The following is a 22,945-nucleotide window of genomic DNA, read 5'->3' on the forward strand; positions in this document are numbered from 1 at the left end:
GCCCTGTAACCATTCTTTGATTCCATCAAATTTAGCTAATCCCAGAATATAATGTTCAATCTCCACTAGTAAATACACAGACTCCCGAAAACAGTCACCCGGGTACGCACACACCTTTACCCATAATAGTGTGTCCTGTACATGGACAGGAGCTGGCACTGAGACATGGATCATTCCGAACGCATCATTCCCATTGGAAGGCAGCGTGGGTGTGATGCTGCTGGAGATGGAATGCCATGTGATTAAATCGAGGAAAATGTCCAGGCAGAACTGGTAATCCTAGTCACATGGTGAATGGTTCAGGAATATGTCAGACAGAATTAGAAACCCAAGCCAGCTACAGTGGGTAGTCTATTTACAGATGGTGCCAACATCCTTAGCCCACAAGGGTCAAGTAAAATACCTACGTGGAAATGCAATATAATGGACCAGATCAAACTCAGGATGATGCTGGGCTTCCCCTCCACAATGTCCGGGACATTAACATTCACCAACTTTATCTGAAATATCAAAGCGAGTGATGGTTACTGATTAACTCTATTGTAGTTCCAGCAAGAAGCAGACATCCTAGTGTGTCACACAAAAAGAAAATGAAATAACTGACCGAATTCTTCCTTAAAAACTTCAGGGCGGTTTCGATGTTGCACCTGCAGTGAGCAGGATCAGAATGTCCTCTCTCACGCTCCTAAACAGACACAAATCAAAGTCACGTTACCTCTCTCGCCTCACAGCTCACAGCACCTCCATCACTTGCTCACTCACTGACCTGAACAATCCCAGCTTTCACATCAGATTTTCCACTTTCACAGTGCATCCCAAATCCATTCCCGCCTTCTCCAATACCCCACCTCACCATCCCTTCAATCGAGTTCTGCCCCTGCCACTTGACGCTCATCAAATTCACTAATTCCATCCTGTGGCTCTCTGACAAAGGCAAGCTCTCCCCCTTACCCTCCTCACGGTCTGCACGGTTTGACAAGGCTGACCTCACCGTCCCCCACAGCTGCCCCCAGCTCTTCACCGCTGGCATCTGGCTCGGTGTGGTGGGCGGGGGGCGGGGCGGCGGGGGGGTGGGGGGGGTGGTATGTGCAGGGAGCTGCTCTCAACTGGATCATTCTTACCAACCTCATCCTAACCAACGTATCACTTTCAAGGATTCTCTTCCCACTCCAGCACCGTGATCTCTGTTCCCCAAGGATCTATCCTTGATCCCTCCTACTTTCCATCTACCCTCGGGTGACATCATCCCAAAGCACAGTGTTAGTTTTCCAAGCCTACTGACGAATTCCAGTTCCCTGGAAGTTCCACCAGCCTCATTCCCTCCCTCCCTCTGTAATCTCCACCAGCCTCACAACCCTCCCTCCCTGTATAATCTCCCCAGCCTCACAACCCTCCCTCCCTCTGTAATCTCCCCCAGCCTTACTCCCTCCCTCCCTCTGTAATCTCCCACAGCCTCACAACCCTCCCTCCCTCTGTAATCTCCCCCAGCCTCACAACCCTCCCTCCCTCTGTAATCTCCCCCAGCCTCACAACCCTCCCTCCCTCTGTAATCTCCCCCAGCCTCACAACCCTCCCTCCCTCTGTAATCTCCCCCAGCCTCACAACCCTCCCTCCCTCTGTAATCTCCCCCAGCCTTACTCCCTCCCTCCCTCTGTAATCTCCCACAGCCTCACAACCCTCCCTCCCTCCCTGTATAATCTCCCCCAGCCTCACAACCCTCCCTCCCTGTATAATCTCCCCCAGCCTCACAACCCTCCCTCCCTGTATAATCTCCCCCAGCCTCACAACCCTCCCTCCCTGTATAATCTCCCCCAGCCTCACAACCCTCCCTCCCTGTATAATCTCCCCCAGCCTCACAACCCTCCCTCCCTGTATAATCTCCCCCAGCCTCACAACCCTCCCTCCCTGTATAATCTCCCCCAGCCTCACAACCCTCCCTCCCTGTATAATCTCCCACAGCCTCACAACCCTCCCTCCCTCTGTAATCTCCCCCAGCCTCACAACCCTCCCTCCCTCTGTAATCTCCCCCAGCCTCACAACCCTCCCTCCCTCTGTAATCTCCCCCAGCCTCACAACCCTCCTTCCCTCTGTAATATCCTCCAGCCTCACAACCCTCCCTCCCTCCCTGTATAATCTCCCCCAGCCTCACAACCCTCCCTCCCTGTATAATCTCCCCCAGCCTCACAACCCTCCAAGATCTCGGCACACTCTGAGTTTCTGACCATCCCTGATGTTAATCACTCCACTATTGGCACCTGTGCCTTCAGCTGCCTGGGACCCAGCTCTGTAATTCCTTCTCTAAACCTCTCTGTCTCACTGCCTCGCTCTCCACCTTTAAGACACTCCTGAGAGCTACCTTTTTCATAGAAATCATAGAAACCCTACAATGCAGAAGGAGGCCATTCGGCCCATCGAGTCTGCACCGACCACAATCCCACCCAGGCCCTACCCCCACATATTTACCCGCTAATCCCTCTAACCTACGCATCTTAGGTCTCTAAGGGGCAATTTTTAACCTGGCCAATCAACCTAACCCGCACACCTTTGGACTGTGGGAGGAAACCAGAGCACCCGGAGGAAACCCACGCAGACATGAGGAGAATGTGCAAACTCCACACAGACAGTGACCCGAGCCGGGAATTGAACCGGGGATCCTGGAGCTGTGAAGCAGCAGTGCTAACCACCATGCCGCCCAGTCTTTTGTTCACCTGACCTAATAGCCATGGATTTTTGTCATACTTTGTGTTATAACATTCCTGTAAAGCACCTTGGGGTTGTTTTATTAAAGTAAAGGCGATAGATAAATATAAATTGTTGTTGTGTTTCTCCCTTTCCTTGGACACATTTTTAGTTATATAGAGCTTACAACACGAACTCAGGCCCAATGATTCTACACTGATGTTTAAGTTCCACATAAACTTCCTCCTTCCTTTAATAGTGAGTTCCACATTCTTACACTCATAGAATCATAGAATCCCTACAGTGCAGTACAGTCTGCACCAACCACAATTCCACCCAGGCCCTATCCCCGTAACCCCCCGTATTTACCTGCTAATCCCACTGACACTAAGGGGCATTTTAGCATGGCCAATCCACTTAACCTGCACATCTTTGGACACTAAGGGACAATTTAGCTCAGCCAATTCACATAACCCGCACATCTTTGGACTGCCGGAGGAAACCCGTGCAGAACGTGCAAACTCCACACAGACAGTGACCGAGGCTGGAATTGAACCCAGGTCCCTGGCGCTGTGAAGCAGCAGCGTTAACCACTGTGCTATTGTGCCACCCTTTCTGGGTAAAGAGTTTCCCCAAGTTCACTCTTGGATTTATTCATGACTATCTTATATTGGTGGTCTCCTGTTCTGGTCACCCCTACAAATATCAAACCTTTTCATAATTGTAAAGACCTTTATCACGGCATCCTTCGAGTTTCTCTTTTCTAGAGAAAAGAGCCCCAGCCTGTGCAGTCTTTTTGTCCAGTTATAACTATACATGTGACCACTGACTAGAACCAGTTATGAAGAGGGAGAAGGGAGCAAGGCTGAAGGGCTGAACAGCCTTTTCTCAAAGTCAGTGTTGCGACCTTGCTGATCACACTGGGACTGTGGGATGATTAAACCCACGGTGAGAGTCTCACTCAGTTTCTTTCTCACCATCCGCTGTCCTGAGAGAACCTCCAGTAAATCCAAGATCCTATGTCCATCCCGAAGATCCTGGAACAAGTCTTGGACAACAGACGGAGTCTTGTGCTATCAGGATACAAAAGCAGGAATGTTACTCTGATTCACGAACTGAGGTTAACCTGTTCCCTTCTACATGTCACTTGTGGTTCAATGTGTAGATCTCTTGTCTCTGAGTCAGATGGTTGTGGGATTAAAGACCATTCTTAAGCATGTAATCTAATCTGATATTTTTAGAGTCACAGAGTCATACAGCAGAGAAACAGGCCCTTCGGCCCACTATGTCTAAGCTGACCACCAAATATCAATCTATACTAATCCATTTACCAACATTTCCTCCTTTGTCTACTATGGCTTGGCAATTTAATTACTCGTCCAGATGCTTCTTAAATGTTGCGAGAGTAGCTGCCTCCACCACCTTCTCAGGCAGCGAGTTCCACATTCCCACCACCCTCTGGGTGAAAACATTTTTCCTCAGATCCCCTTTAAACCACTTACTCCTCACCTTGAACCTATGCCCTCTGGTCTTAGACATCTCTGCCATGGGGAAAAGATTCTTACAATCTACCCTGTCTATGCCTCTCATAATTTTGTCCACCTCTATCAGATCCCCCCTCAGCCTCCTATGCTCCAGGGAAAACAAACCCAGCCTATCCAGTCTCTCCTCATAGTTGAAACTTTCCATCCCAGGCAACATCCTGGTGAATCTCCTCTGCACCGTCTCCAGTGCAATCACGTCCTTCCGATAGTGTGGCGACCAGAACTGCACACAATATTCTATCTGTGGCCTAACCAATGTTTTATAAAGTTATAGCAAGATCTCCCTGCTCCTATATTCTATACCCCGGCTAATGAAGGCAAGCATTCCGTCTGTCTTTTTCACCCTATCTACCTGTGCTGCCACCTTCTGGGTTCTATGGACTTGTACACCAAGATCTCTTTGTTCCTCAATACTCCCTGGGGACTCACTGTTCACTATGTATATGCTACCCTTATGAGACCTCCCAATTTGCATCACCTCACACTTACCGGGATTAATTCCATCTGCCATTGCACTGTCCAATTCACCAGCTGATCATTATCATTCTGTAGCCTCAGACTATCCTCCTCATTATCAACAACACCAATTCTCGTGGCATCTGCAAACTTAATAATTATGCCTTCCACATTCACATCCAAATCGTTAATGTATGTAACAAACAGCAAGGCTCCTAGCAGCGATCCCTGTGATACACCACTGGTCACAGACTTCCAATCACAAAAGCAACCCTCCACCATCACCCTTTGCCTCCTATTAACAAGCCAATTTGCTAACTTGCCTTGGATTCTATGGGCTGTAGCCTTTTGGACCAGCTTTCCATGTGGGACCTTGTCAAAGACCTTACTGAATCCATGCAAACCACATCAATGGCACTACCCTCATCAATATATCCAGTTACCTTTTCAAAAAACTCAATTAAATCAGTTAGACAGCATCTCCCACCAACAAATCCGTGCTGACTATCCTGATCAATCCCAGCCTTTCCAAGTGTTGACTAATCCTGTCCCTCAGAATGTTTTCCAATAATTTCCCTACCACTGTCATTAGACTAACTGGCCTATAATTCCTAGCTTATCCCTGCTGCCCTTCTTGAAAAAAGCTACCGCGTTCGCTATCCTCCAGTCATCCGGCACCACCTGTGGCCAGTGAAGATTTAAATATCTCCATCAGGGCTCATGCAATCTCCTCCCTTGCCTTCCAAAGCAGCCTGGGATACATCTCATTCAGGCCCTGGGGATTTGTACACCTTTATGCCCGCTAAAACATTTAATATCTCCTCCTTTTCCATAATGACTTTGAAACAAAGTCATGGTCACTATCCCCAACATGTTGCTAACAATCCAGAGGATTGGAGGATTGCGGATGTGGTTCCTTTATTCAAGAAAGGGAATAGGGATAGCCCCGGAAATTACCGACCGGTGAGTCTAGCCTCAGTGGTTGGTAAGTTGATGGAGAAGATCCTGAGGGACAGGATTTATGAACATTTAGAGAAGTTTAGTATGCTCAAAAGTAACCAGCATGGCTTTGTCAAAGGCAAATCGTGCCTTATGAGCCTGGTGGAGTTCTTTGAAAATGTGACTAAACACATTGACGAAGGAAAAGCGGTAGATGTAGTTTACATGGACTTCAGCAAGGCGTTCGATAAGGTCCCCCATGCAAGACTTCTCGAGAAAGTGAGAGGGCATGGGATCCAAGGGGCTGTTGCCTTGTGGATCCAGAACTGGCTTGTCTGCAGAAGACAGAGAGTGGTTGTAGATAGGTCTTTTTCTAAATGGAGGTCAGTCACCAGTGGAGTGCCCCAGGGATCTGTTCTCGGACCCTTGATGTTTGTCATTTTCATAAATGACCTGGATGAGGAAGTGGAGGGATGGGTTGGTAAGTTTGCCGATGACACGAAGGTTGGTGGTGTTGTGGATCGTTTGGAGGGATGTCAGAAGCTGCAGCGAGGCATAGATAGGATGCAAGACTGGGCGGAGAAGTGGCAGATGGACTTCAACCCGGATAAATGTGTAGTGGTCCATTTTGGCAGGCCAAATGGGATGAAGGGGTATAATATCAAGGGTAAGACTCTTAGCAGTGTAGAGGATCAGAAGGACCTTGGGATCTGGGTCCATAGGACTCTTAAATCGGCCTCGCAGGTAGAGGAGGTGGTTAAGAAGGCGTATGGTGTGCTGGCCTTCATCAATCGAGGGATTGAGTTTAGGAGTCGGGAGATAATGATGCAGCTTTATAAGACGCTCGTCAGACCCCACTTGGAGTACTGTGCTCAGTTCTGGTCGCCTTATTACAGGAGGGATGTGGAAATTATTGAAAAGGTGCAGAGAAGATTTACAAGGATGTTGCCTGGATTGGTTGGCATGCCTTATGTGGATAGGTTGAGGGAGCTCGGTCTTTTCTTCTTGGAGAGACGAAGGATGAGAGGTGACCTGATAGAGGTGTACAAGATGCTGAGAGGTATAGATCGGGTGGATTCTTGGAAGCTTTTTCCCAGGGCTGAAATGGCTGCTAACGAGAGGACACAGGTTTAAGGTGCCGGGGAGTAGGTACAGAGGAGATGTCAGGGGTAAGTTTTTCACTCAGAGGGTGGTGGGTGAGTGGAATCGGCTGCCGCCAGTAGTGGTGGAGGCAAACTCTTTTAAGAGACTTCTGGATGAGTACATGGAACTTAATAGGATTGAGGGTTATAGGTAAGCCTACATATAGCCTAGGTAGGTAGGGACATGACCGGTGCAACTTGTGGGCCGAAGGGCCTGTTTGTGCTGTATTTTTTCTATGTTCTATGTTCGCCCACTGACACTTTGACCACTTGCCCAGCTTCATCCCCTGGGATTAGGTCTAGCACTGCCCATCCCTGGTAGAACTACCTACGTACTGGCACAAAAAGCTCTCCTGGATACACTTTTAAAATTCCACCCCGTCTAATCCTTTCCAGTTAATATTGGCGAAGTTGAAATCTCTTACTACTATAACCCTTTTCCTCTCACACCTCTCTGTGATTTGCCTACATATCTGCTTCTCTGTCTCTCTCTGACTGTTGGGAGGACTGTATAATCCCAGCAAAGTGATCGCCCCTTTTTGATTTCTAAGCTCCACCCATATGGTCTCATTTGAAGAGCCTTCCAAGACATCCCCCCTCATTACTGCAGTGATAGTCCCTTTTGGCAATAATGCAATGCCCCCTCCTCTCTTGCATCCCTCCCCATCATGCCTGCAATTCTATACCATTCATATTCTATATCATTCAGGTGAGATATTAAACTGTTCTGGTGAACGTAAAAGGTTGCACTATTTGGAAGAAGAGCAGAGCAGTTCTCCCTGGCATCAAAAGAGAGAATGCTGGAAAATCTCAGCAGATCTGGCAGCATCTGTAAAGAAAGAAAAGAGCTGACGTTTCGAGTCCAGATGATCCTTTGTCAAGGCTTTGACAAAGCTTTTCCAGTATTTTCCAGTATTTTCTCTTTTGGTTTCAGGATCCAGCATCCGCAGTAATTTGCTTTTATCCAGTTCTCCATGGCATCTGAGGCCAATATTAATTAGTCAACCAATGGCACTGAGGTGAATGACTTGGTCGTTGTTACATTACTGTTTGTGAGATCACAGAATCACAGAATTGTTACAATGCAAAAGAGGGCCATTTGGCCCATTGTGTTTGCATCAGCTCTCCGAATGAGCAATTCACCCAATGCCATTCCTCCGGCATCTCCCTGTAACCCTCCACATTCTTCCTTTTTAGATAACAGTCTCATTCCTTGTTGAATGCTTCAATGGAACCTGCTTCCACCACACTCAGGAAGTGCATTCCAAACCCTAACCACTCGCTGTGTGAAAAAGTTTTCCTCAATCACTTTTACTTTAACTAATTACTTTAAATCTGTGCCTCTTGCTCTCGATCCTTTAATGAGTGGGAACAGTTTCTCCTGTTCACCCAGAACTGTATGCAATTCTCTAGCTGAGACTGAATTGTATCTTATACAAGTTCAACATAACCTCCTTATCTTGTACTGTAGACCCCTATTAATAAAATCCAGGATACTGTATGCTTTATTAACTACTCTCTCAAACTGTCCTGCCATCTTCAATGATTGATGTATATTCCACCTTAAAAGAGGCCACCTAAGTCCCTCTGCTTCTGCACTAGATCTTGCTGTTTACAAACCTGCTGCCATGTTTCCTGTATTACAATGGAGATTACACATTGGCTATAAATTGCTTTGGAATGTCCTGAGGTTGTGAAAGGTGCTACAGATATGTGCCAAGCACAGACTGCAATCCTTTCTTTCTTACCTTTGCCAGCTGTGCATTAACCCAGTTTGTGAAAGTCCGATTCTGAACTTGTTCATGTTCAGCTGTAATGTAAAACATGCAGAGTTATGAAAACAAAATTGATTCTTACACCACAATGAGCTCTTTGCAAGAACAACTTACTGACCCTGTCTGAGTTTGGAGACACACATACGCATATATGCACACACACACACACACTCTCTGACATACATACACACACACTTCTACACACACGCACTTTCACACGCACATTCATTCACACACTCACTCACTCAACACACCTGCACTCACATGCAACCCACCAATGGTGTTCTCAAGGTGATAATTGTAGATTATTTATAGAGATTGACATTTTAATCTCTTTTCTGACCTGATTCTTTAACGGAATTCAGCCTCGATGATTATGTCAAAAGGTGCACAAAGCCTCATTACAAATGATCCAACCTCAGTGCAGCATTGCCGCCAGTCCACAGAGGGGTGAAAGTTATGATTCAGCGAGTTCAATGAGGGATCTGAATTGCTACAATTCAGTATTGTACTTACAAATTTGTCAGGTTTCTCCTAACTGCCCTACAGGAACACCCATGAGCACACACACACACACATTCAGACACAAACAGGATCTCCTCACTGTAAGGTTATGGTGAGAAGTTTAACAACACCAGGTTAAAGTCCAACAGGTTTATTTGGTAGCAAAAGCCACACAAGCTTTCGAGGCTCTGAGCCCCTTCTTCAGGTGAGTGGGAATTCTGTTCACAAACAGCTGTTTGTGAACAGAATTCCCACTCACCTGAAGAAGGGGCTCAGAGCCTCGAAAGCTTGTGTGGCTTTTGCTACCAAATAAACCTGTTGGACTTTAACCTGGTGTTGTTAAACTTCTTACTGTGTTTACCCCAGTCCAACGCCGGCATCTCCACATCATGGTTATGGTGAGACAGAGACAGACTTACCCTGGTGATACTGGAAGAAGTTAGTCACCAGATTCACATATTTATCACTCGCAGACTTATCCGCATCAGCCATTCCATTCAACACTTCACTCAAGATGCTTAGAAATAATTACTGGTGCTCAAGTGATGTCATTCGCTAAATGTCCAACAGTACCTCCTCAAAAAATAAATTCCAACATAAAGCCTGGAAATACAGATTCCCATATTCCAGTCCTCATTCTCAGAGCACAGTCAGCCTCTGCCAAACGACTGTGACTTGTGGGGCTAGGTCTGCCCAGTATTGTCTGCAACAGCCAGTGACCACACAGACCAGAAATAGTACATAAAGTGTGATTACCAGCGTGAGAGATGGCACTTCAGGCAGGAAGTGATGTTTCTTTTCTACACAATAATACAAAGCCACAGATCACACCAAACCACAATTATTCTTTAGTTTTTCTGTATAAGTTGGCCTGCTGCTATTTTTTAAATCCATGGGGAACAAAGGAATTGTTAAGCAACGAAAGACCAAGGTCCATCCAATTCACCTTCTACCATCCTGATAATCCCACAATTCATCAATAACTGAGTTATTGACTAATCACAATGATCAATCGCTATCAGTGAGTGTAATGCAGACTCAGGCCCAGCGGTTAGAACTGCTGCTTCACAGCGCCAGGGACCCCGGTTCAATTCCGGCCTTGGGTCACTGTCTGTATGGAGTTTGCACATTCTCCCCATGTCCGAATGCTCCAGTTTCCTCCCACACTCCAAAGATGTGCAGGTTAGGTGGATTGGGCATGGTAAAAATTGCCCCTTAGTGTCCAAAGATGTGTAGATTAGATTGATTAGCCATAGGTAAATGTGTGGGATTATGGGGATAGGGCAGGGAGAGGGCTTGGGTAAAATACTCTATCAGAGAGTCAGTGCCGGCTTGATGGGCCGAATGGATTTTGTGAGGAAGACTCTCAGAGTTGGAGAGCTTCAAAGTTACTTGTTCCTCCTGTGTCTCTCACGTCCATCATGAGTGTCAATAGTTCTTTCAAAGAGCCAGCACAGGCATGATGGGCAGAGGGGTTTACTTCTCTGCTGTATGATTCTGTGTCAATTTCCTTATACAGGTCCGGTTCCATGTTTGTGTTGTTTGCCAGCAGACAAGTGGCAGCAAGAGCAGCAGTTAAATGTCACAGTTAACCTCGGGACCACTGGGTTGGTGGAAGGGAGATCAGCCAAGGCTCCTGCTGCTTGGGATATTCAACCATTCGTGCTGGGCCAGTGATGGGCAACCTAGCCTAGTGAGTGGCTGCATCCCAGTGGGCCGCAAGATTGAAATCGGGCTTGTTCACCAACCGTGACACTCTGAATAAGATTAAACACATTTAATACACTGAATAATTAAAGAAAAAACTTAATTATTTATAGTAAGAAGTCTCACAACACCAGGTTAAAGTCCGACAGGTTTATTTGGTAGCACGAGCTTCCAGAGCATTGCTCCTTCATCAAGCGAGTGATCATTTATAGATTAATAGAACTATCATCAATTTCAAATAATGAAACCAAAAAAAATTTATATTTTGTACAATGTTGTGAAATCAGCATGCACCTCACTTCACTTGCCTTTGTCTTATGTGTATCATTTCAATCATACTGGTAGGAAAACGCTATGCGGTTGGAAATCTGTGGAATGTAGCAACTCTGTGCATGGAGAATGGTCAACAAGAAGTCTCATGGGCTCCACCCAGAACCCAGGTGGGCCACATGTGGCCCCCAGGCCATGGGGGCCTGCCACTGTGCTGGAAATTGTACAAGATAACAACTCAACTCTGAAACTCACAGCAATATTTCCCTTCTGACATTCAGGGGTACAATCAGAGCAGGTAAGCAGTTAAAGCCACTCATGGATACCATTCTCGGCCCAGTTTTAGGCTGGTTTCCAAAACAAGTGAGCGAATATCTGCAGGTAACCTTCTTAGCAGCAACATTAGGCACAGGAGGAGGCCATTTGGCCCCTCAAACCTGCTCTGCCATTCAATGAGGTCATGGCTGATCTATACTTCATCTCCATTTATCCACCTTAGCTCCATTGCTATTGATATCTTTACTCAACAAAAATAGAAATCATTGTGTTGACTCTCAGTCTCAACAGTCTTTTGGCAGACAGAGTTCCACATTTCCATTGTGAGGAAAATCGAACCCTGATTTAATTCCTGATTGGCCTGTCTATTTAAGATGATGTCCCCTGGTTAAGAACACCCAGTGTTAACACCACAACAGAATAAGAGTTTGGACGGACTGCAAGTACTTTTTGAGACCAATTTTTTAGGCTAAAGGTAATGAGGTTAACTTTAACACAGGTAATATTTTTTAGGGGTTGGCATGTGTCCTTGACTGTCGCAATGGAATAAAATAAAACCAGCAATACTAAAAGAATTTGCATTAATTGTTTAGCATTTATTTATTTTATAACATTACAAACCATATGGATTTCATCCAACATTATAAAAATATATACCATAACAACAACACTTCACATTGAAATCCTTCAAAACCACTCAGTCAGTTTATCTCCCTGGTTGTATAACAGCATATGGATCTTTCTTATCATCATCATCAGTAATACCGGTAACTTTGTCATAATTTCCACAGGTAACTGTGCTTGGTACTGTCAAGTATATTCAATGTTCCACAATTTGGGAATGATTTTGTGCCAATATTGGATCAAGCTAATTTCATGTGTCTGTGACCCATTGGGACAATGTTGTTTATGAGGCCAATTGCATTATTTCCGCTTTCTGTGAACGCTTTCTCACCTTCCAACATTCAATTGTTCAATCTTTGGACACTGTCTTTGACAGGTTTGTTTACACACACGTCAACACTCGTAAATTCACTGGGAGTAACTGCTATATTGGTGTTGATTGATCTCATATCAACACTACATTGTCAACATGCTGAGATTTGAACCTACCCCAGGCATTTTTGTTTGCCCAGTCCTCCAGGTCTCAAATCCCACACTTGTTTGATCCAATTCTTGCACCTTCATCCATCCAGCCTTTCTGGTGAACTTGGACGACAATGCCTTGTTGAAATTTCTCCTTTGGGAAGAGTTTTGCATTTGAATATCAGCATCAGTGTGAATCTTCTGCCATTCTCCAGCCACTGTGAACCCCATTACCTTGTTACCGTTTTCTCACCAAGCTTGGTATCAGTCTTGTTTGCTGACATGTTGAATTTCATTGGTATTTCATCCACATTTCCAATGTAGGTCAATCAATACACATTCTTCTCTTAATGTCACAGGACAAAGCAGGGGAATGTGGTGACTTTGTGGTGGTTATTTTTATCATTCAGGTGGCAGACGCAGTGAAAGTTTTGTTTTCTGACAGAGTTATAACTCGCCTCTTTTCGTGAATCTTGTGCACTAGCCTTGGTTTCTGAAATAACATCTTTGTTTCTCTATGGGTTGAAAAGTTGGATTGCTCTGGAGTAATAATATGACCTTTTTTTTGCAAAAATATACTTTATTCATATAAAATCTGAAGGACACTTTACAAAACATTTCAAATTGTTTAACAGTAAAGTGCAATGATGGTCACATTTTCTCCAGAGATCCAGATGTGCTTTCAGATGCTTCAGTTCAATAATGGGAACATTACAAACATTTCAATATTTCTATTAGAGTACAATTCTTTTCAGATGATATATGTGAGTCATGTTGCAGTCTGCAGTGCTTCAGTGCAGTTATATATTGCTCGGAATAAAGCACACAGTCCAAGATAATATGACCATTTCCTGATGCTCATTAATCTAAGTGATTGGCTGGGAGTTACTGCTAGAATTAGTGGACGGAAAATCTAAATGTTCCCGTGAGTACTTTTAAATTAATGAACCGCAGCGTTAACAGCAGTAATTACAGTAAAGTCCCATCTTTTGCAACTTCTTCTTCCTTAGTTAAGTCCTTGTACACACGGTCACCCATTGTGGCCCCAAATCTTCACCTATACACAATTTCAGCAAACACTGAGTTGTTTTAACAAGCCAGTTCTTTCTCCATATGTGTGTGTGTGTGTGTGTGTGTGTGTGTGTGTGTGTGTGTGTGTGTGTGTGTGTGTGTGTGTGTGTGTGTGTGTGTCACTGACACGGGGTAAAGGAAGATGAATGCCGGAATTTTACCGCCTCGCCCGCCCAAGGCTCATGCCTCGTCCACCCGATTCTGGGGCAGGCATGCCGGTAAAATTCCGGCCGTAGCTTGCTGTGACTGTGTACACATGTATATAGAGATATTTTTATAAAGGAGAATCGGTTCGTTGAAAATACATGTTTCTGCCAGTTGTTCATGTCTATCTCCTTGGTTGCTCTCAGCTCTTGCTCGAATCACCAATAAGTGTCCCTGCTGTTGTGGAGAGAGAGGAAGTGCGAGGGAGGGATTGAGGGAGTGAGAGAGAGCGGAGTGAAGGAGAGGGAGAAGGGGACAGAGCAGCAGTAACTTCTTCTTCAAACCTCTTGACTGTCATTTGCACAACAACAATCAGCAACAGAACAACAAATAGCGAGCTGGGGGTGGGGGTGGCGGGGCGGAGGGGGGAGGAGCAGGATTGGTGGGGGGGGTGGGGGGGGGGGGTGGAGAAGACAACACTCATTAAAGAGAGAGTGAGGCTTTACAGAGATTGCTGAATGTTCGGGGCCCCTGCAAGGGGGTTAAGTGCTGGGATGACAGGTGCTGGGTGAGCTGCCTCCAGACTGGACTTGGAGAGAGACCCACTTTCTGATCCCTCTGCTTTTAACAATGAAACGATAGGAATCGCCTCCGGGCTTTTTGCTTTCAGGGTTCTGCCATGAAAAAGCAAACAAGAAAATAAATAAGGAGGATCAGGAAAAGGGAAGTGGATGGCAGACAGAGTTGTGTGTAGCGGCAAAAAGATCAGCTGGTACCTTGTGTAGAGAGAGAAAAATCCCAATGAACAGCCACATTTTGGGGTGGCTGGGACAGATCTAATTCACTCCCATTACAAAGTATGTTCACTTTTTGCAAGAACCTGTGGGAATGTAACTTCTGCAAATGGTGAAACTTTACTGCAACAATCACAATGCAGATTAATCCCTGGGGTGGACTTGCACATGAGTAGAAATGGTGATCTCTTGCTAACAATCTGGGCTGTATCAGTGTTAAAATAAGCAGCCTGTCAGATCTTGTTGGAGCACGTCAATCCGTTGGCAAACTCTTCAGGTCTCGCTGTAAATATGTTTAAGACCATAATGAATACGTTGGAACAATCTTATCATTAAGTCTGGGATTGCCCATTTGCTCTAGTCTCTATGCCTGTGAGCCTGCACAGGGTGATTACAGGCCTTTCATTTCCTTCAAACACCCAGAGTTATCCGTGCCACACATTCAGGTTCCCAATCCTCCTGGGTTGTCCTGAAGTCTCCAGGAATTAAAGATTCATCTCCTGCTCTGTGCGAAGCCAGACACAGGACATAGGGGCAATCAACATATATTCTTTTTCATTTCCTTTGAACACTCATTTTTAATTCATTTATAGCACAGAAACAGGCCATTCGGTCCAAAGGTCTATGCCAGTGTTTATCCACTCGACTGTCCCACCCTCTTTCATCTCACCCTATCAACGTTACTTCTATTCCTTTTTCCCTCGTGTTTATCCAGCTTCCTCTTAAATGCATCTATACTGTACACCTTAACCACCCTGTGTGGCTCCACATTCTCACCACTCTCTGGGTAAAGAGGTTGATATTGGAATAGTGTAGGTTCGATGGGCTTTAGATTGGTTTCACTGGTCGGCGCAACATCGAGGGCCAAAGGGCCTGTACTGCGCTGTAATGTTCTATGTTTCTCTTGAATTCCCCATTAGGTTTAATAGTCTTATTTTATCAGCCTGTTTCTGGTTTCAGGTTTCCCCACAAGTAGAAATATCTTAGAATCTTGGAACGATTACAGAGAGAGGCCATTCAGCCTGTTGTATCCATGCTGGTTCTCTGCAAGAGCAATTCAGCGAGTCCCAGTCCCCCACTTTTTCTCCGCAGCTGGACAATTCAGTGCGTTCCAGATTTGAACAATTATTACATCAAAATGGTCTGTCCTCGTGTCACCAATCACCTTAAATCTGAACCCTTTGATTCTGGATCCTTCCACCAATGCGGACAGTTTGTCTCTAACAAGTCTGTGCAGACCTCTCATGATCACTGGGTCACTGTCAGACTCCACACAGACTGTGACCCAAGCCAGGAATCGAACCTGGGTCCCTAGTGCTGTGAGGCAGTAGTGCTAACCACTATGCCACCCTATGTCCCTATTCATAAAACAGGATCCCGTATGTCTTTAGGACAGTGGTTAGCACTGCTGCCTCACAGCGCCAGGGACTCGGGTTCGATTCCAGCCTTGGGTTACTGTGCAGGTTTCTTCAGGATGCTCCGGTTTCCTCCCACAGTCCAAAGATGTGCAATTTAGGAGGATTGGCCATGCTAAAAGAGCGGGGTTATGGGGATCAGATTTCCATCCTTATTTCCCTTAGGATCCTTGGATCTGATCTGCCCTTCTTAATGTCTTTGGGTGAGACCATATGTGAACACTGTGCAATTTTGGTCTCCATATTTAAGAAAGGATGTACTTGAATTGGAGACAGTATAGCAAAGCTTCACTAGATTGGTCCCTGGGATGAGGGGGGGTGGTGTCCAATGAGAAGAGGTTGAGTAAATTGGGTCTATGGAGGGGACGCACAGTCTCAGGATAAGGGGCCAATTATTTAGGGCTGAGACGGGGAGAAATTTCTTAACTCAAGGTTTGTGAATCTTTGGAATTCTCTATCCCAGAGGGTTCTGGGTGCTCCATTGTTGAATATATTTAAGACTGGAATAGACAGATTATAATCTCATAATAAACTCATAATCAGCCATGATCATATTGAATATGGAGAAGGCTCAATGGGCCATGTGGTCTACTTCTGCTCCCATGTCTTATTCTGTCAAAAACTTCCATAATATTCTGTTACATCCCAGTTGGATTTATAAAAGGACAGGAAGATCTCAGAATGCAACCCTGATTCAAAAGACCATAATTTTCTTTTTAATAAAATGTGGAGGAACGGACTTGCAGGACCACAAATTAGTTTTAACAAGAAAAAAACATTTATTAAACATGAAAAAATTCGATTTTGATACAATACTTCTCTACTCCACCCTATCTTAGCACTTACACACAGATTCTAAGATTAACACAAATTACAAAGTATATCTTTAGCTACAATGATCTTTAAAGTTTATTTATTAGTCACAAGTAAGGCTTACATTAACACTGCAACGAAGTTATTGTGAAATTCCCCTACTCGCCACACTGACGCCTGATCGGGTCACTGCACCTAACCAGCACGTCTTTCAGGCTGTGGGAGGAAACTGGAGCACCTGGAGGAAACCTACGCAGACACGGGGAGAATGTGCAAAACTCCACACAGACAGTGACCCAAGCCGGGAATCAAACCCAGGTCCCTGGCGCTGTGAGGCAGCAGTGCTAACCACTGTGCCACCTCGTAACACAAAGTAACACACAGTAACACAAAGTCCCTTTAAACATACAGACTTGCTGTGGTCAAATACACTCTCCACTTTGAACCCAAATTAGTGTCTGTGGATTTCTCCTCAGAAACCCCCAGATGATTGTTATACTGTGAGCCACCTTGTCTGTCTGAACTCCGACTTCCACACAAGCAACTTCAAATTCTGCTTTTAAAAGTCACAATTTCAAATCTCCTTTTAAACTATGCTTTCTCTCCACTGCTTCTATTCAGGTTTCACTTTCACTTTACGCCTCTTCCTTCTGGTTTCCTTTGTCTTAAAAGCTTTTACACAAAATCCGAATTCCAGCCACTGATTTGCACAATTATTTCAAATAATGTCTCCAAACTGTAGTAATTTCTCACAAACATTAACACTACTGCAGATATCAGAGAATTTAGCATGGTCAATGCACCTAACCAGCACATCTTTTGGACTGTGGGAGGAATCCGGAGCACCTGGAGGAAACCTACACAGACAAAGGGACAACGTGCAAACTCTGCACGGTGACCCAAGCCAGAAATCGAACCCGGGTCCCTGGCGCTGTGAGGCAGCACTGCAAACCAATGTGCCACCGTGCCACCCACCCACAGATGTTGTCAGGCCTGCTGAGATTTTGCAGCATTTTCTGTTTTTGATTCGTTGCCCAAAATTGCTCGATCAAGGTACAGGATTGTGTCTGGAGACAAATGTAGCCTCACTGGAGGCAGCATCTTTAGGAGTAGGGACAGGGAGAGATTAGAGAGTGAAAGATGCTGGGTCTGCTCCTACCCACTGCACATCTGTCTGTAATTCACCTCCACAAGGCATTCATCAACAAGTACAACTGGCAAGGCTGGCTCCATCAATCTATTGGAATGTGTGACTGTGCTACACTCTGGCAGTGAGATAACTCTTGCCTCAGAAAAATCAGTCAGCAGGAAGTGAGAATATGAATGCCGTGAACATGTATTAATGGGAAGGGCTTTGATCCACTAGGATTTCATAAAATGGGAGTAAGTGGAATACAGATTAATTAAAATATCCCATTGGAATTAGTTATCAGTGTTGCTGGTGCTTGTTCTGTTAATGTAGCATAGTTCCAACCAACCAACTCAAGTTATTTTACCTTCAATCACATAAAGGACTGAGAATTTATTTTAAACTTCAGTACCTCTGGTAAATATTTAACTTCTTATCAATTATTCTGAGCAAACAATAGCCACTGGAGGTGAATCAATACACATTCCGAACTTTAACTCTTCACCACCGCTCTCCCACCACAGGCAGCGATTATACTTGTAAGCCCATGGTGAGTATGTGGAAGAGAAAGAGTTTTCCCAAGTACTTTTGGGATAATTTTCTGAATTAGCACTGCATGTAACATTCACACCACACAAGTACCAGGTAATGACCATCTCCAACAAGTGTGTATCCAAACATCTCCCCTTGACATTCTAGGGCATTACCATCGTTGAATCCGCCACTATCAACATCCTGGGGGTTACCATTGACCAGAACCTGAACTGAACCAGTCATATAAATACTGTAGCTACAAAAGCAAGTCAGTCAGAGGCTGGGAACTTTGTGGCAAGTAATTCATATCCTGACTCCTTAAAGCCTGTCTACCATCTACAAGGCACAAGTCAGGAGCGTGATGGAATACTCTCCACTTGTTTGGATGAGTGCAGCTCCAACAACTTTCAAGAAGTTTGGTACCATCCAGGATAAAACAGCCCCTGCTTGACTGGCACCCATCCACCCCCATTAACATTCACTCCCTCCACCACCAACGCACAGTGACAGCCGTGTGTATCATTTACAAGATGCACTGCAGCAACTCCCCAAGGTTCTTTTCAAACCCATGACCTCAACCACCTAGAAGGACAAGAGCAGCAGACACATGGGAACACCACCAGCTGCAAGTTCTCCTCGAAAACTCACACCATCCTGACTTGAAACTATATCGCTGTTTCTTCACTGTCATTGAGTCAAAACCCTTCCTAACAGCACTATGTGTGTACCTACACCACATGGACTACAGCATTTAAAAAGACAACTCACTACAATCTACTGAAGGGCAATTAGGGTCGGGCAATAATTGCTGGCATTGGCCATGGTGCCCAGATCCCGTGAATGCTGAGAGCCTTGTTACCAATTGTGAGTTTTGGAAAATCATGCGCATGCTATTCCTCCCAGTTTCCTGAAAGGAGTAGTCATTATTCTACATGGATCAATGGCATCCTTATCTGGTCTGGGCCTTTATATGACTCCAGTCCCCAAACCAACGGTGTAATATAAAATTATACAATAACAATTCTCTTGACAATTCTCTTATACAATAACAATTCTCTGAACAAAAACAAGATGAAAGAGCTAGATATAGAGAAAAGACAGTTAATGAAATTGTTCCTGTGAAGATTCATGATGTGGACATTGAAATAATTATTTACTAGAAGTATCTCGGTATTAACATAGATGAAAGTTGAAGTGAAAGGAACAGTGTACAGATGCGGTGGCCAAGGGGCATACACCATTATACTGCCTCAGAAAATTAAAATCCTGTAGATCCTGCAATCATGACACTCGTCTATATGGCTGTAGTTGAGACTACTATATTTTTTGGATGTCTCTCCTGATATTGCTTTCTTAAGAAAGTTGACTCTTTAAAGGTACAGAGATCACTGAACCAAGTGGGAAGAGTATTTGATGAGCAGAGTTTCTTGCTGAAATCAGCTCTCAAAGAATGTTGACAATAGTAAATGGTGTGATGAACAATGAGAATCATCCCTTGTCTTTATTACTGTGATGTGGAGATTATTACTGTGGTGTGGAGATTATTACTGTGGTGTGGAGATTATTACTGTGGTATTTATTACTGTGCTCAGGGAACAGGCTACAGTCCCTCAGGTTCAGGACAAATCAGTTCCTAACTTGTTTGTGCCCTTCTCGATAAGAACTTTGAACAAGAGTTTAATACAGAAATGAAGATATGCACTCAGGGGAGGACTCAAGTTTCAATACCTATTTTAATTAAAGGACATGACCCTATCTCTCTGATAAGGTCATTTTCTTACTTTTATTGTTACTGTTCATTTAAATGTAATTTTTATCATAAGAACGAGATACTCAAAAGTGAATATCCATATGGACAATAAAGTGAAATTAAAAGAAAAGACTGCCCTCTGAAGTAACCTGGCATTCCAGCCTTGATAGCAACACCTACATTCAAGAGTTAAAAGAATGTGGGGTAAGTGCAGGGGCGCAGCACAGACTGCAGTAAACAGTAACCCTCTCCCCAGCTCACAGACAATCCCCTACACTTGGGCCTACACCAGACAGTAAACAATGAATATAATCATTAAGGACAAGGACAGATGGGGAGAAGTAGGTCAGAGCACAAAGGCCTCATTGTTATCAGCTCTGCAGGATCGATCCTCAGACACAACATAAAACGGAAAAGTGTGTCTCAGCCTCACACTCCACCTGGAGAGGGAGACAGCAGATTAAACGCTTCGAGATCCAGCCCTCCCTCTGCCCACATCCCATACATTGAACAGTTACTGTAACCTATACAGAGATCCAGAACTACACCCCCTTAACTCCATCAGTTTCACTTTTCTTTCCTTTGTTGATAAATCTGGTGAGCTAACAAGACTCCTGGGTGGCCCAGTGCAATGATTTCAGGGCTAACAATATTAACACCGGATATACAGCACAAACACAGGCCATTCGGCCCAACCAGCCCATTCCAGTGTTTATGTTCCATTCGAACCTCCTCCTGTCTTTTCTCATCTAAATCCACCATCATAACATTTATTCCTTTCTCCTTCAAATGCTCATCTAGCTTCCCCTTAAATGCATCTATGCTATTCACTTCAATCACTCCTTGTGATAGTGAATGCCACATTCTCATCGCTCTCTCGGTAAACCAGCTGAGTGTGACTGCCCTTAATATCAATGCAGTGTTTGACAGAATGTGGCACCAAAAAGCCCTAGTAAACCTAGAATCAACAGGAATTAGGGGGAAATTTTCCACTGGTTGGAGTCATACCTGGCACAAAGGAAGATGGTGGTGGTTATGGGGGGGAGGTCTGTCATCTCAGTTCCAGGGCATCTCTGCAGGAGTCCTTCAGGGTAGTGTCCTTGGCTCAGCCATCAATGACCTTCCCTCCATCATAAGGTCTGAGATGGGGAGGTTCACTGATGACTGCATTATTCACAACTTAAATCCTCAGTACTGAGGCAGTTCATGTCCAAATGCTGCAATAACCTGTCAACATCAGGCTTAGCCTAACAGGAGACAAGTAACATTCACACTACACAAGTGACCAGCACGACCATCACCAACAAGAGAGCATCTAACCGTCACCCCTTAACATTCAATGGCATGACTATTACTGAATCCCCCCCTCTCAACATCCTGGGGGTTACCATTGACCAGAAACTGAACTGGGTCAGCCATATAAATACTGTAACTACAAGATCAGGTCAAAGGCTAAGAATCTTGCAGTGAGTAACTCATCTCCTGACTCCCCAAAGCCTGTCTATCATCGACAAGAAACAAGTCAGGAGTGTGATGGAATACTCTCCACTTGCCTGGATGAGGGCAGCTCCAACAACACTTAAGAAGCTTGATACTATTAAGGACAAAGCAGCCCGTTTGATTGGCACCCCAATCAAACATTCACAAACTTAAACATTCACTCCCTCCACTGCATGATGTATAACGGCAGCCGTATGTACCATCTACAAGACGCACTGCAGCAACTCACCAAGGTTCATTCAGTGGCACCTTCCACCTAGAAGGCTAAGGGCAGCAGATACATGGGAACACCACCACCTGCAAGTTCCCCTCCAAGTCACACACCATCCTGACATGGAAATATATTGCCATTCCTTCACTGTCACTGGGTAACAATCCTATACCCCTTTCCTAACTGCATTGTGAGTGTACCTACACCACATGGACTGCAGCACTTCGAGAAGGAGGCTCACCACTACTTTCTCAAGAGCAATTAGGGATGGACAATAAATGCTGGCTCAGCCAGCGAAGTCCATACCCCGTGAACAAATAAAATAAGTTTCTCCTGAATTCCCTATTGGATTTCTTGGTGACTAATATTGATGTCCTCTAGTTATTCTCTTCCCCACAAGGAGCGACATTTGCTCTGTACCCACTTTATCAAAACCTTTCATCATTTTAAACACCTCTATGAGATTACCCCTCAGCCTTGCTTTTTGCCACTTCTTTCCTGAAGTCATAAGATCATAGAATCCCCACAGTGCAGAAAGAGGCCATTCAGCCCATCGAGTCTGCACCGACCACAATCCCACCCAGGCCCTATTCCTGTAACCCCACATACCTACCCTGCTAAAAACTCTAACCTACGCATCCCGGGACACTAAGGGGCAATTTAACATGGCCAATGCACCTAACATCTTTGGACTGTGGGAGGAAACCGGAGCACCCAGAGGAAATCCATGTAGACACGGGGAGAACGTGCAAACTCCACACAGACAGTGACCCAAGCCGGGAATTGAACCCATGTTCCTGGCGCTGTGAGACAGCAGTGCTAACCACTGTGCCACAGTGCCAAAATGTTGATTGGCACCCCATCCACCACCATGGAAGATGTAATCTATAACACAGAGAATCATCTGTGTGAGAAACGGAGGCACTCTTAATACTGGCGGTTTTCCACTTTGCAACGAGCCAGCTGAGGAGAATCGAGCTGAAGTTTGCTTCTCTTTCAGGCCATTGTGTTTGATTTGCGTTGAAGCAAGATTTCCCAAGAAAGGAAATTCCTTCGGGGAGGTGGGGAAAACAATCAGAAAGGAATGAGAAATTGAAAGCCTCAATCTGAAAGATGAACAGAGCGTGTTTGATTGAGAAGTGATTGGATAGAGACGTGCAAGATTATGGCGTGTCTAAGAAGGCAGAACCTCTCCCCGTTAATTGA

General features: G+C 44.9%; 1 protein-coding gene across 6 annotated transcripts in view; it reads right to left on the minus strand.

The window, feature by feature from the left end:
• The window catches only part of LOC144507345 (nesprin-2-like), a 316,785-nt gene that overhangs the window by 269,953 nt on the left and 23,887 nt on the right, over positions 1 to 22,945 (minus strand). For all 6 annotated transcript variants that reach the window (XM_078234517.1, XM_078234521.1, XM_078234520.1 and 3 more), the window contains exons 3-6: positions 8,509 to 8,570; positions 3,657 to 3,752; positions 605 to 685; positions 408 to 500 (exon numbers count right to left, since the gene is read on the minus strand). In XM_078234517.1, coding sequence (XP_078090643.1) covers positions 408 to 500; positions 605 to 685; positions 3,657 to 3,752; positions 8,509 to 8,570 — 332 coding nt within the window. The remainder of the gene's footprint in view (positions 1 to 407; positions 501 to 604; positions 686 to 3,656; positions 3,753 to 8,508; positions 8,571 to 22,945) is intronic.

The sequence above is a fragment of the Mustelus asterias genome, chromosome 18 (assembly GCF_964213995.1).
Source record: "Mustelus asterias chromosome 18, sMusAst1.hap1.1, whole genome shotgun sequence".
NCBI lineage: Eukaryota > Metazoa > Chordata > Chondrichthyes > Carcharhiniformes > Triakidae > Mustelus > Mustelus asterias.